Source organism: Durio zibethinus, chromosome 7 (assembly GCF_047325235.1).
Source record: "Durio zibethinus cultivar Kanyao isolate XHJ-2024 chromosome 7, ASM4732523v1, whole genome shotgun sequence".
In the NCBI taxonomy this organism is placed as follows: domain Eukaryota; kingdom Viridiplantae; phylum Streptophyta; class Magnoliopsida; order Malvales; family Malvaceae; genus Durio; species Durio zibethinus.
This window is the reverse complement of record NC_143168.1, coordinates 18,437,476-18,450,273: the sequence shown is the minus strand read 5'-3', so window position 1 is coordinate 18,450,273 and position 12,798 is coordinate 18,437,476. Positions and strand designations below refer to the sequence as shown.

The 12,798-nt window shown below is 34.7% G+C and overlaps 1 protein-coding gene and 1 pseudogene across 2 annotated transcripts; both read left to right on the top strand.

Moving 5' to 3' along the window:
• The first annotated feature begins 3,315 nt into the window (after positions 1-3,315).
• Positions 3,316-7,057, top strand: LOC111276910 (phenylacetaldehyde reductase-like). Its single transcript, XM_022862872.2, has 6 exons — positions 3,316-3,563; positions 4,189-4,358; positions 4,645-4,836; positions 5,169-5,328; positions 5,743-5,929; positions 6,554-7,057. The coding sequence occupies exons 1-6, from the start codon at positions 3,446-3,448 to the stop codon at positions 6,696-6,698; spliced, it is 972 nt and encodes a 323-aa protein (XP_022718607.2). The 5' UTR covers positions 3,316-3,445; the 3' UTR covers positions 6,699-7,057.
• Positions 7,058-7,686: 629 nt separating this feature from the next.
• LOC111276911 (phenylacetaldehyde reductase-like) lies at positions 7,687-12,634 on the top strand (annotated as a pseudogene). Its single transcript, XR_016343560.1, has 6 exons — positions 7,687-7,942; positions 9,173-9,338; positions 9,827-10,022; positions 10,603-10,763; positions 11,824-12,013; positions 12,350-12,634. The product of XR_016343560.1 is annotated as a phenylacetaldehyde reductase-like (transcript).
• The last annotated feature ends 164 nt before the right edge of the window (positions 12,635-12,798 follow it).

Below are 12,798 nucleotides of genomic sequence, written 5' to 3'. Positions count from 1 at the left end.
ACTGCTTCCCCTATCCGTAGGCTATCGTCTCCTATGTACAAAAAAAAAAAAAAAAAAAAGAGAGAGATTTGGCCAATGCACATGTACTAGCATTTGAGAATTCTTCAGCTTGTGGAAGATATCCTTTAGTTGACAGAGTTATGCACTGTTCAGAAGTCGTGCTGGCTTTGCATGAGCTTTACCCTGCTCTTATTCTTCCTGAAAAGTAAGTTTGAAGGATATGAATTTATTGCATGAAAACTTTTCATCATCGGCAGATGCAACTAAGGTTCCATTATTTTCCAAATTTGCCTTTGTGCATTGCAATTTGTGTTTTCATTCATTTTTGTTCCTTGGATTTTACATTCCCATCCAATTTTTTTTAGATCTAAAGATCTTTAGGTTCTTTAATGAGGACATGATCCTATTCATTTGCGTTCAACATGAAAGTTTCGGATTTTTTTTTTTTTTCCATTTTTCTGCTTTTAGAGGCAAATATCAGTAAATGTATGTTCTTTGTAGACTCTGTTACCTTATCTGATTTATTTTTATATCAATAGCACCCATGTTGGGGTCAAGGAGTCATGTTTGCAATTGTAGCCCCATGATTATGTATTATTAACAGTAGCTAGTAACTTTTGCAAATGTGCTGGTGAGAAGCTAGTTATGCCAGTCTTTCAGGTGTCCAAGGACAGAGCGAAAAGTCTAGGTGTTAACTTTTTTCTTTTTTGCACAAAGAAGGCGGCATCCTGAGAATAAAGGAAGGGGTTACAGCCTTATAGTTGTTGAGATTTGAATTTAGACTTGCTGGATGTCACTTCTTAAGGTGGCTGCATGAATTAACTGAACTAAACTCTAGATTCGTTTAGGTGTTAACTTTACCCCCAGGAGGTGAGTTATTTTGAATGTCATATCTGCTGTGTTGGTTGCTGTCCATATGCTTGTTATGTTTAGTTGTAAGCTTGTAAATTGTAATAGTTAGATATAAGTCAGGATACGTACAACAAACATGTTCGTGTAGAATGCTTATTAACTTTTATTCAACTGAATAAGTTGCCCTTCCCTCTTTCATTTTGTATCAATATATTAGTTGGAACTTGAAGAAATGACATTAGCATTTGGAGTAACTTTGAGAAACGCCATTCAACATTTAAACAACTATTAAAATTGATTTAGTACCCAAAAGAAAGGTATACAATCAAGTATGTTTCCCATTCAACTTATTCCATGCATTATATTAGTAGCCGACCAGCAGAAAACAGAACGCCAGCTTGCACTTGATGAAGCAAATGAAAAGCTTCATCATTTTTTCAGGGCAGACCTACTTGATGCGGGATCTTTTGATACTGTGATTGATGGATGCATAGGTGTTTTCCATACAGTTCCCCCTCCCCCCCTTTTTATTTTTCTCAAAATGTCAAGGATCCACAGCTAATTCTCCCTTGTAGAACTGTATAGCTTTCCCAAGATGTAACTTGACGTAAGATCATTTCCCTATTTTGGTAGGCACCAGCCAGCTTGTTCAAACAGTTTATTCAATATACAAACCAAGCCAGAACCTCTCAGGGAAAGGTCAGTTTCATTCGCAGCAAGATGATTTAAAGAAACAAGGACAGTTATCTAAACCATTTAAGACAAAATATCCAAAGCTTAAGCTCCAAAATTTATAAGGACATCATGAAGCTGCAGGCTAGAAAGATTCCACCAAGTCCAGCTCATTGAAGGTGTGCAGATTTGAATCTAGGTATTCCAAGTACTTGAGTTTTAGTAATGAAGGACTACTAGCTCGAACCAAGTTCCAAAAACCATACCTGCTTGAAGATTCAGAATTTATGGGGTACAGATTGCGAGGATCAATCATGACCAATTCACCACAGGTCCACTGTTGTTGTTGAAACCAATTCCTTGCCACTGACAGAAGTTGCTTCCTTGCCATGATCCACATGAAAGCCTGTTTTCAGGATTATTAAGGTCATTTCCGAAGTCAAAAAGAGCTTCAGGGTCCAATTCAGAGCAAATAGAAGCGGATGCACTTGTTAAGACACATAGAACTACCAACATAAGGCCAACAACCCTGGATTTTTCTATTTCCAATACAAGCAACAAATACTTTTGAACTCAAGCTTTGAGCATAACAAGAAAACCACTATCTCTTCCTTATATAGTCTGCATTTTCTTGATACGCAAGAAAACCAGAGGTTTTTTGGGAATGTTCACAAAAAACAGATGAGTAACCAAAAAAAAAAAAAGGAAAAATCTTTTATCCAAAGTCAATGAACCAACCAGACATTAAAATATACATTCTAGGAGATGTGTTAACAGTTAACATTTTAGATAATAATGAACACTAGATCATGCAAAATGCAACTGCCTTTAAGAAATGAAATCCAGTAAATTTGAGTTCAAATTTCAACATCTGCAATCTTTTTTTTTTGCTCCCAACTGCAAAACATTGTAGATAATATAATATGTTAATTTAGAGCAGGGAATTTCGAACACTCAAACACCGTTGACAGTCAAAGGTTGCTGATCTTATTAAAAAGAAAGTTGCAGCAAAAAGTTAGAGATGTAGCTGTCAAGAAAGTTTAATAAAATAGTTTGTATGTTTCATAAACAACTTGGCTAATACTCCAGAAACCAGAAGTCAAGTTCCGAGATCAGTTGCATTGGGTACTGGCTGTTCTGTTTACCACAGCGTTGAGTCCTAAGTTTTCCAAACAAAAAATTTAACCACTTTTAAGTTTTTGACATATAGTAAAATGCTTATATGGTAGAATCATATTCCCACTTTTTCAAATGACCAAATTCAAGTTTCTCCTTTCATTTTCACCTTCCATTTAATCCAACATATATAAACCCTTTACTTTCAGAGCAAGAATGCATTTTTCAGAAATCTACTTAGTGAAGAAAGATAAAGGGTTACAAATATCACTTAAACTATAATGAAATGTTAATTGGTATGTGAAGCTTTATACTTAAATATGAATCTATTTACTAATATAATACTCGTCTCTAACGCGATTAGCTCCCAATGATTATACTTGATAGATAAATAATCTTTCAAGTAGCACATTAATTAATAAATTTATAATTCAGACATTACATTAAAGAATATTAAAATTTAGATGTCACAATAAATGTTTCACTATAATTCAAGATTATCCGTAACATTAACTCAAAGATAAATTATGTGATTACTTTTTCAAAATGTTAGTATATGGTTGGATATATAAACCTCCAATGATACCGTTTCAGGAAAATTGTCAGCATCAGTGCTTCATATATATAATATATAATATATAAATAATGTAAACCTCCAGCGTTCTAAACAAAGACAAGAGACAGGTGACAACCAATGGCCGGAGAGAGGGAGTTGGCTAGCCTTTGTTTTTATAGATGCAACATGCAAGTTGCAACATGATTTAAACAGAAGGAGAAAGGGAGATAGGTGAGAGAGAAAACAAAGATGAGTGAAGCAGAGAAGGTGGTTTGTCTAACAGGAGCATCAGGTTTCATAGCTTCATGGATGGTTAAGTTTTTACTCCAACGTGGTTACACTGTCAAAGCCTCTGTTCGTGACCCAAGTCAGTGCTAATCTTTCCCCAACTTTCTCTTTTGTTTACTCTCAAACTAGGCACTTCATGCATCTAATTACTTATGAATACCTATTTGTTTTGGGGTGCTTATTGGTGATATTGTGTTGCACAATGGGCCGTAACCTCTCCATATGCTATCTCGTCCATCTTATACCTATAAGATGAAGGCTTGGGTGTGATGTTTTCAGGAGTTCCATGGGTGTTAATCGGAGAGAATATGATTTCAAGACCTGCTGCAAATGCCAATTTCCTTTAAATTTATTTTACCTCATCATTGATGGTGTGCACCAGGACGATTCGAATAGCTATAGGATACAATAAAGCCCTTGTTTGACTTCACTTTGCACTAATAAAACAAAACCTTTAAAGACTTCATAATAAGCGGCGAAATTATCTTTTTTATACATTATTTTCTGTAGAGAATAAAGTATAATAGCCTTTATCTATGTGAGAAAAGTTTCTAGAGTGAATGGATTTTTTCATCAATTAATGGAATGATTTTTCTCTTAGGCTCTGTGGTTTGGTAAATATTCAACTCTTTCCAAATGATAAAGAGTTTACTACAATTGATGTTAATACAAAAATATGATTCTCCATTCAACTTATTTCTTAGATGACCCGAAGAAAACCGATCACTTGCTTGCACTTGATGGAGCAAATGAAAGACTTCATTTGTTCAAAGCAGAGCTATTGGATGAGGGAGGTTATGATTCTGTGGTTGATGGATGCATAGGTGTTTTCCATGTAGCGTCTCCTTGTTATTTCAATGTCAAGGACCCTCAGGTAATTCTCCTTTGTCCTCACTCTCTAATTTCAGGTTTAGATTGACAATATTTGCAATTGCTTATGAGAATTATAATTGCTAAAACAGTTGCAATTTGCTCACAAGTCTTTTCTGTAATTAGAAATGTTTTGGCTGCCTTTTAAATACAGAAAACAAGGCAGTAGACCATCTAGAATTTGATTCTGATTGGCTAGTAGCATTTGACTCTATTTGTTAACATTTTCACTTTAACAATGGCATAACAAAATCCTGATTGTTTGACGAATTGTCTGCATTTGTTTCCAGGCTGAAATGATTGACCCTGCAGTGAAAGGAACACTTAATGTTCTTAGATCATGTGCTAAAGTTCCATCCATCAAAAGGGTAATTATAACTTCCTCTCTTGGATCAGTTGTTTTCACTGGAAAACCTCTTGCTGATAATGTCATAGTTGATGAGACTTGGTTCTCGGATCCTGTTATTTGTGAGAAATCAGAGGTGAGTAAATGTGATAGTTTCTTATTGTTGTCATGCATCATGGCTTTCGGTTATACCTCTCAAAATGCTAGGGAGTTTTAGGTGCTTAAGTATTGTTAACTACTACTGATGCGAATTTGCTGCCTCAATGACTTTGAAAATCGATCAAGATTAATTGTTTGATAGCTCTTGGGGAGAAACTGAATCCAAGAAATTGCTCTTCCGACTGGCTATGATAAAATTGAAAAGCGTTGTCATTCACAATTCTAAACTGAAATGTCATAATTCTCTGATATGCTTACTGTCTTTTCCCTTTTCCAATTGTTCGTTAATCATGTTTCATCTGCCATCAGCTTTGGTATATGCTTTCTAAGACCTTAGCTGAGAAGGCAGCCTGGAAGTTTGCAGAAGAGAATGGTATTGACATGATCACAATACATCCTGGGATGGTGTGTGGACCTCTTTTACAGCCAACTCTTAATGCAAGTCTGGAGCTAATTCTGAACCTTATAGGTAGTACCCTCCAAACAGTTTACAGCTATGGTTTATGTTCAATTTTATTTTTTTTATCAATTATACATGAAAGTGACTATGGGAAAAAGACATATGAATTATTGAAGATTGTATTCCTTGATTATTTTTCTGTTATAGCCTTATTTCATTTTGTTATCATGAACTGAGGTTGCAATAAATAAGAAGTTTTGGACAAAGAAAGATCAGAAAAGAAACTTAACCTAGGACATAACATTACTTAAATCTCTAAAATTCCATTAAATATTAACAATCAACCTAATTCTTAATCTTTATGCCAACAAAAATGTGGTCGGTTGATACAGTACTGGACTCTTAGTTCCAGTGATGAAAGATCAAACCCTGACAAAGTCAAATATAAAAAAAATCTTACTCTTTAACATACCCTTCATGCAGGGGCTGAAAATTTTCCAAATGATACTCTTTCATGGATAGATGTTAGAGATGTAGCAAATGCACATATACTGGCATTTGAGAATCCTTCAGCTTGTGGAAGATACTGTTTAGCTGGGAAACTTTTACACTCTTCTGAGGTTGTGCAGATTTTACAGGAGCTTTACCCTACTCTTAATCTTCCTCAGAAGTAAGTCTCTAGTGCACAAGTATTTTATGTCATTATATGTATCTCCTCTCCCCTCTCCATATTTCACTGCATATAGCTTGTATTTAAATTATATTTTTTTTCAGTTTTTTGGTGGATACTATGACCTAATAAGTTTATTTCCCTTTTGACAATAATCATGATACTGCATTTAAAGATCATTGAGAATTGAGATCTGAAACGAATATACTCGTTTCCGCTCAAACTTGTTGCTGCCTTTAAAGGCCAAGTGTTAAACATGTGATTTGGCAATTGGCAAATTCCAATATTATCTTGTAGTCCTTGTTTTCAGGTTAGAAGAATTTGGGTGGTCTCATTTCATTGATAGAGTTGTTTTTCCTTCGAACCTAGAGTTTAGATCAGTTAGTTTAGCAGGTCTTGGTTCAAAACCCAACACTTATAATCTCTTCCCCTATCCTCTATCCCCAGGTTGCTGCGACTTCGTTGCCCAAAAAATAACTGTTTTTCTTTCTTGGATTAGTCTGGCAGACAATGTACATATAGCTAAACTTCAGTTTTGATGTCTCTAATTGATCATGCTAATTGCTGTCAGTCAATTGCGACGGTAGATTTCTATGAAAACAACATGCTTTTTGGTTATGGCAGATGTGCAGATGAGAAGCAATCCAAGCCATCATTTCAGATATCCCTGGAGAGAGCGAAAAGTCTAGGCGTCAACTTTACTCCATTGGAGGTGAGTTTAAAGGATACAGTTGAGAGCTTGAAGGAGAAGAACTTCTTTAGTGTCTGATTCATGGAATGTACCAACCCGTCAATCATATTACTGTTATAAAGCTTGGGATTCCCCCTCTAGGGTCCGGTGTAGTGGAAGTGCTTCCCCTTTGAATATCGAATGGACAGAACGTATTGACCGCACCACTCATCCAAACATAGCTTTATTCATCATATAAGGTGACGCTAAGCATTTTGCAGTGAAGTCAGCCTAATACCAAAAGCTATCAGACTTGACTTATTACTTTTTTTTTTTTTTTTTAAATATCTTTAAGAAATAGACATTATTGTATATATGATAAAATATTTGGAACATATTCATATGTAACACAAAGTACTTTAGGTTATCGTACAATAGTTTTTAATTATTAAATTTAAGAGTCGAATAATTTATTAACAAATTATACAATTATATAAATATATGTTTGGTAAACAATTTGGTTCATTCAAAACAAATCAAATCTTGTCCAAGATCAATTGCAATGTTGCATTACCTGGTAAATTTGGCAGGTTAGAAGTACAACGTTAACAAGCAAATATGGATTAGTAAAACATTTTTACCACCTTTCACTTTTGACTTATGGTAAATCCATAGACAGGATCATATGCCAAATCAAATATATATATATATATATATATAGTATTATCAATTGCCCTAGTATTATTTTTGATAAGGCAAAAATTAAAAGTAGTGTTGATAAAGTTGATCAAATTAAAAAATCCCTTTGACTTATTCAATTTCATTTTTTCATAAGATATTAACAATTGTAATTTATTCAATTTGAATTTGAAATAATTTATAATCGAATTATTCGAAAGATTAATATAAAATAATGTGAATTTAAATCGATATAATTTTACAATTAAAAAATTTTGTATATGATTCTCGAATGATAATAGTGAGCGTCAAACCTCAATAACGTTAACATAGTAATTTTTTGCCGAAAGAATCCGACCCGGTCGGCAATTGCTACCTTAAAACATATAATAATGCAAAGTGCCAAGCACAACAGACAACCAATGCCACAAACTTACAAAAAGGTGAGTAGTGGGCTTGGATATTTTATAAACGCAATTACTTATATATTTGAAAAGAAGCATGCAAGGGCATAGGCCAGGAGTTGGGACAGTCAAAGAGCAACAAAGATGAGTGAAGCAGAGAAGGTGGTATGTGTAACAGGAGCATCAGGTTTCATAGCTTCCTGGCTTGTAAAGCACTTGCTGCAACGTGGCTACACTGCAATGCCACTGTTCGTGACCCAAGTCAGTGCCAACTTTTCCCTTCTCCTTTTTTTTTTTTGGTTTACTATCAAACTAGGCACTTTCATGCATCAAATTTCTTGTGATTATCTATTTCTTTTTGGGTACTTAAAAGGATTTTGAGTTACATAATGGGAGATACCTTCATTCCCACCCGGTCTATCTCAGGATTAGAGCCCGAGAATTTGAAGTTCTGACTCTTAGGGTGTAACTTATGGGGACACTTGTGAAAATCTTTCATTGTATCTTGTGTTATCATTTGTGAATGCATAGTTCTTGGGGTTGTCAATTATACAGCAGGAATGTAGGCCTATGATCCCAGTTTAAAAAATTTATAGGTTTCCGTCGTTGTTAAGGTTCTTTACTTTGTGGGATACTTTTTCTTTCCAGAATTAAAAATCTAAATGACAGAAAATTATGAATTTTGGGTTATGTGTTCTTATAACTTGTCTGGTTGTTTTAATTATAGATGAGAGAACCTTGGTCAGGGTTTGATTGATTAAGAGGTTAAGTGTACTCATTACGGAAGAAATGAGTAGAGTTTTTCAATTTACTGCACAAGTCATTGCGGTGCCCTGACTTATGCTGCTTTGATCCTGTGTTTGTTTTAAGAAATTGATTAAACTATGTAGATTTTATTCTTTTGATTATACTGATCCTTCTTAGCCAACTAACAAATTGGGTGTTGGGAAGAGAGACATGTTCTATGTAAGTAGTCTTTCATTTTATCTATTCATGTAAATCTGATGTTTTATCCCCTTTCCTCCATTGTTTTTGTGATATCTTTGAATTGCCACATTCGTTTATTGATGCCTTGTGGAAAAGTATGAACCAAGCAATAAGTTTTTATCTCGTTATTTGTTTATGATGTCTTTGGCTTCGGGTGGAGCTCAACTTTAATGAGATCTGCAGATGTAATATCCACCACTGTGCTTCGGGTTGAAAGAAACTTTATCAAAGAAAAAGAATAAAAGGAAAGCAAGCAAGTTTTGTTTTCTTAGAAATAAATTATTCAAAACTGAAATATTTTATCTTTTCTTGATGAAATTGCAAGGATTCATCCTTATTTATGCTAATCACTCCATGAACCAGCAGCCTGATTTGGCTATTTGGCTATGTGGTTTGCTAACTATTGAACACTATTCAAAATTTAAAAATTACCTTTTTAATACAAAAATGTGTTCATAAGTTGGATATCTTTCTCTCCAACTTATTTTGTGCTTATATTCTTAGATGATAGGAAGAAAACGCAGCACTTGCTTGCACTTGATGGAGCAAACGAAAGGCTTCATTTGTTCAAAGCAGAGCTTCTGGAGGAGGGATCTTTTGCTTCTGTGGTTGAAGGCTGTATAGACGTTTTCCATACAGCATCTCCTTGTTATTTTGATGTCAAGGATCCGAGTAATTCTCCCTATGATTTCTGGTTAAGATTGAAAATATTTGCAATTGGTTATTAGTCATAATTGCCAAAACAGTCGCTGATTTTTTCGAGATCCAATGAAATGTGTCTGGGCCAACATTTATTGGTACTGCAGATTATAGCTTGACAAACTACAGTAGCCAAATTGGCTTGTCTGCTACATGATTGAACTTATTTTTCTTACACAATTTTATTATTTTATCCTTGGTTTTATGCAGATGTTGTTAACTTTTCTATAAGCATTATTTTTCCCCTTTTATTTTCACTGAATGTGTCTTTGTAGATTTTATATAGTGTTAATATTCTGAACTTGCTCTGGTTTTGCTCAAAAATCTTAGCTGCCTAAATGCTGGAAATAATGACACTGTAGACTGTGAATTTTGATTCAGTGTTGACTTGTTAATATTTTCACTGAACCAATGGCATAATAGAATGCTGATAATTTCATGAATTGTGCACTTCTGTTTCCAGCCTGAAATGATTGACCCTGCAGTGAAGGGAACACTTAATGTTCTTCAATCCTGTGCTAAAATTCCTTCCATCAAAAGAGTGATTATAACATCCTCTGTTGCAGCACTTGTGTTGACTGGAAAACCTCTGGGTGATGATGTTGTAGTTGATGAGACATGGTTCTCAGATCCTGTTATTTGTGAGAAATCTAAGGTGTATAAATGTGCTAATTTTTTTTTTTTTAGTGGACCATCTAATTAGTTGTACCTTTCAGAATGTGAAGGAGCTTTAGGCCAATGCAATTATTATGCACCGCTGATATGAATTAACTGCCTGTTTGAACTAGAGCCTTGATAGGCTCCTGTATTTTTCAGGAAGGATGTATGCAAATTCTTTTTTTCCTTTCCCTTTATCTTCTGGTTATTCTTTTGTCTTGCTCTGAAGTAATAGTTAAGAGTAGGTTTATTCATCAAGGCTCCTGGTATAAGTTGTTGCAACAATCTATCAAGCTTTAGGACCATCTGAGTATTTCTTTGATTTATATCAGATGAATATGGAGTTTTTGACTCTTTAATGGATGCTTTTCACATGTATGACTAATTGTTGAAGTTATTTAAATAATTTGACTACTCTATGTGAAGAATTTAGTCTTAGAAATTTCTCTTTTCACTGGATATGAGAAATCAAAACTATTGACATTAAATTTCAAAATTTATGTTGATATTGAATATGCTTTGCACTTATTTTATTTTTCATTTTTTGTTAATCATGGTTCATATTCTGTTTTCATCAGCTTTGCTATGTGCTTTCTAAGACCTTAGCTGAGAAGGCTGCTTGGAAGTTTTCAGAAGAGAATGGTATAGACATGGTCACAATAAACCCGGCGATGGTGTGAGGACCTCTTTTGCAGCCAACTCTCAATTCAAGTGTGGAGCCAATAGTGAACCTTATAGGTAGTAACCTCCAACCATCAGTAATACTATGGTTTAGCTTGGTTATCGATAAAGTGAACATGGTAAAGAATAATGGAATTGCAGATTGTATTCCTTGCTTAATTTTCTGCTTTAGCTTGTTTCTTTATTTGTGTGTGAAGAAGGCAGCAATCGGCACAAAGCCAAATATGAGTCTGAGCATGATTAAGTCAAAAATAAATTGCAAGAAAAGCTTATTTGTAAAATTAGTGAAAACTGAAAACTAGAGATATAATCTAAAGTTCTTGCAAATCTGCCATGAATTCCTAGAGCTTGGACAAAAAGAATGACTATATTATCACTCCTTACTGCCTTCTTTTTGTTATGAACTGGGAGCATTGCCAGGCAGTATCATGCTGTATGCTCCTTCATTTTATTGTTTTATAGCCAGCCTATTTGTTGGATCTGTTAACATATGTGATCAAATTAAGTGTACTAGATCATGAGGCTTGTCAAGCGATAAAGTCATTAAGTTTTCTTAGTCTCTTGAAGTGTTTGAGTCACTGGAGGGTTTGTTTGTTTGTTTTTTTTTTTTTTTGGGGGAGGGGGGGGGTGTACTGAAAGCACCGCGTCTGAAATTTTGTGGAAGAAGCAGCAAATTAGAGCCCAAAACTCTGCAAACCCAGTTAGTAAACTGATCAAATTCATATAAACCCGGGTTCAGACTTTTTTTTTTTTAATTTATTCACAATGTTAATGGTTATTATTGTCTTGTTTTAACAAATCGGTAATAAACTACTATGAGAAATGCTTTTGTTCATCATCTTCTTTATCTCCTTGCAAAAACCATTATGGCATGCTACTTTGCTTGTGACTGTTTAGTATTTCTTTGCATGAGAGAGTGGGAAGGTCCTTGTTTTTTTCGAAAGCAAGAGAAACGGAAAAAGAAACTTATCTAGAGTATTCTCTTTATCTAGGCAGCTTCTTGCAGAATGCAAGCATAAAGTAATCAAGGTCAAAACATAGTATCTAGATGATATAAATCCTTTTCTATGAAGGGACCTACCTAGTTCTTCCTCTTTAACATAACTTTTACTTGATGCGGGGGCTGAAACATTTCCAAATACAACATGTAGATGGGTAGATTTTAAGAGATGTTGCAGATGCGCATGTACTTGCATTTGGGAATCCTTCAGCTTTCGGAAGATACTGTGTAGCTGGGAAACCTGCATGCTATTCCAAGGTCTTGAAGATTTTATGGGAGCTTCATCCTGCTCTCAATCTTCCTGAAAAGTAAGCCTCTAGGATCTGTATATATTATCTGTCAGTTGTAATTATTGTCAGAAGCAACAAGTTTCATTTTCATATCACCTATGCATACTGCACTGCACAACTTGAAACTCTCCAACATGCTTATTCCCCCTTTAGTAATAATCATGACACCGCATTTAAAGATCCTATTCATCTGTGCTCAAGCTTGTTGCAGTTTTTAAAGGTTTAACCATTTAACATGTGTTTTGGCAAATAGTATTATCTTGCAGTAGAATTTGTGATTAGAGTTGCTCATTGCTCTCCCCTAGTTAGATGATGACTTCTGAGAAATAACCAACATATGTTTGGTCATGGCAGATGCACAGATAAGAAGCAATTCATGCCAGCATTTCAGATATCCCAGGAGAGAGCAAAAAGTTTAGGCATTAACTCCACTCCATTGGAGGTGAGTTTAAAGGATACTGTTGAGAGCTTAATGGAGAAGCACTTCATGTAGCGTCTGATTCATGGTATATTTCAGCTTGGGGTCCCCTTTAGTTTATCATTTTCAGTGCTGTTGAGTGCTTGTAATTTTCAGTTGTAACTTCAAACTTGTTAGCATCCTGACAATTTACCTGTTCTTAATACCAACAACATTCCAAACTATCTGACTTGGCATATGGCTATTTTTATTTCTTGTAATTTTTCTTTTCAGTTTTTAATTTAAAAAAAAAAAATTTAGATGGTGCAAAGTGCTTCGGAAACATACAGAGCCTGAATTAGAATCCAGTTCCAGGAACATGATTTATTTGATATGGGACAAATCA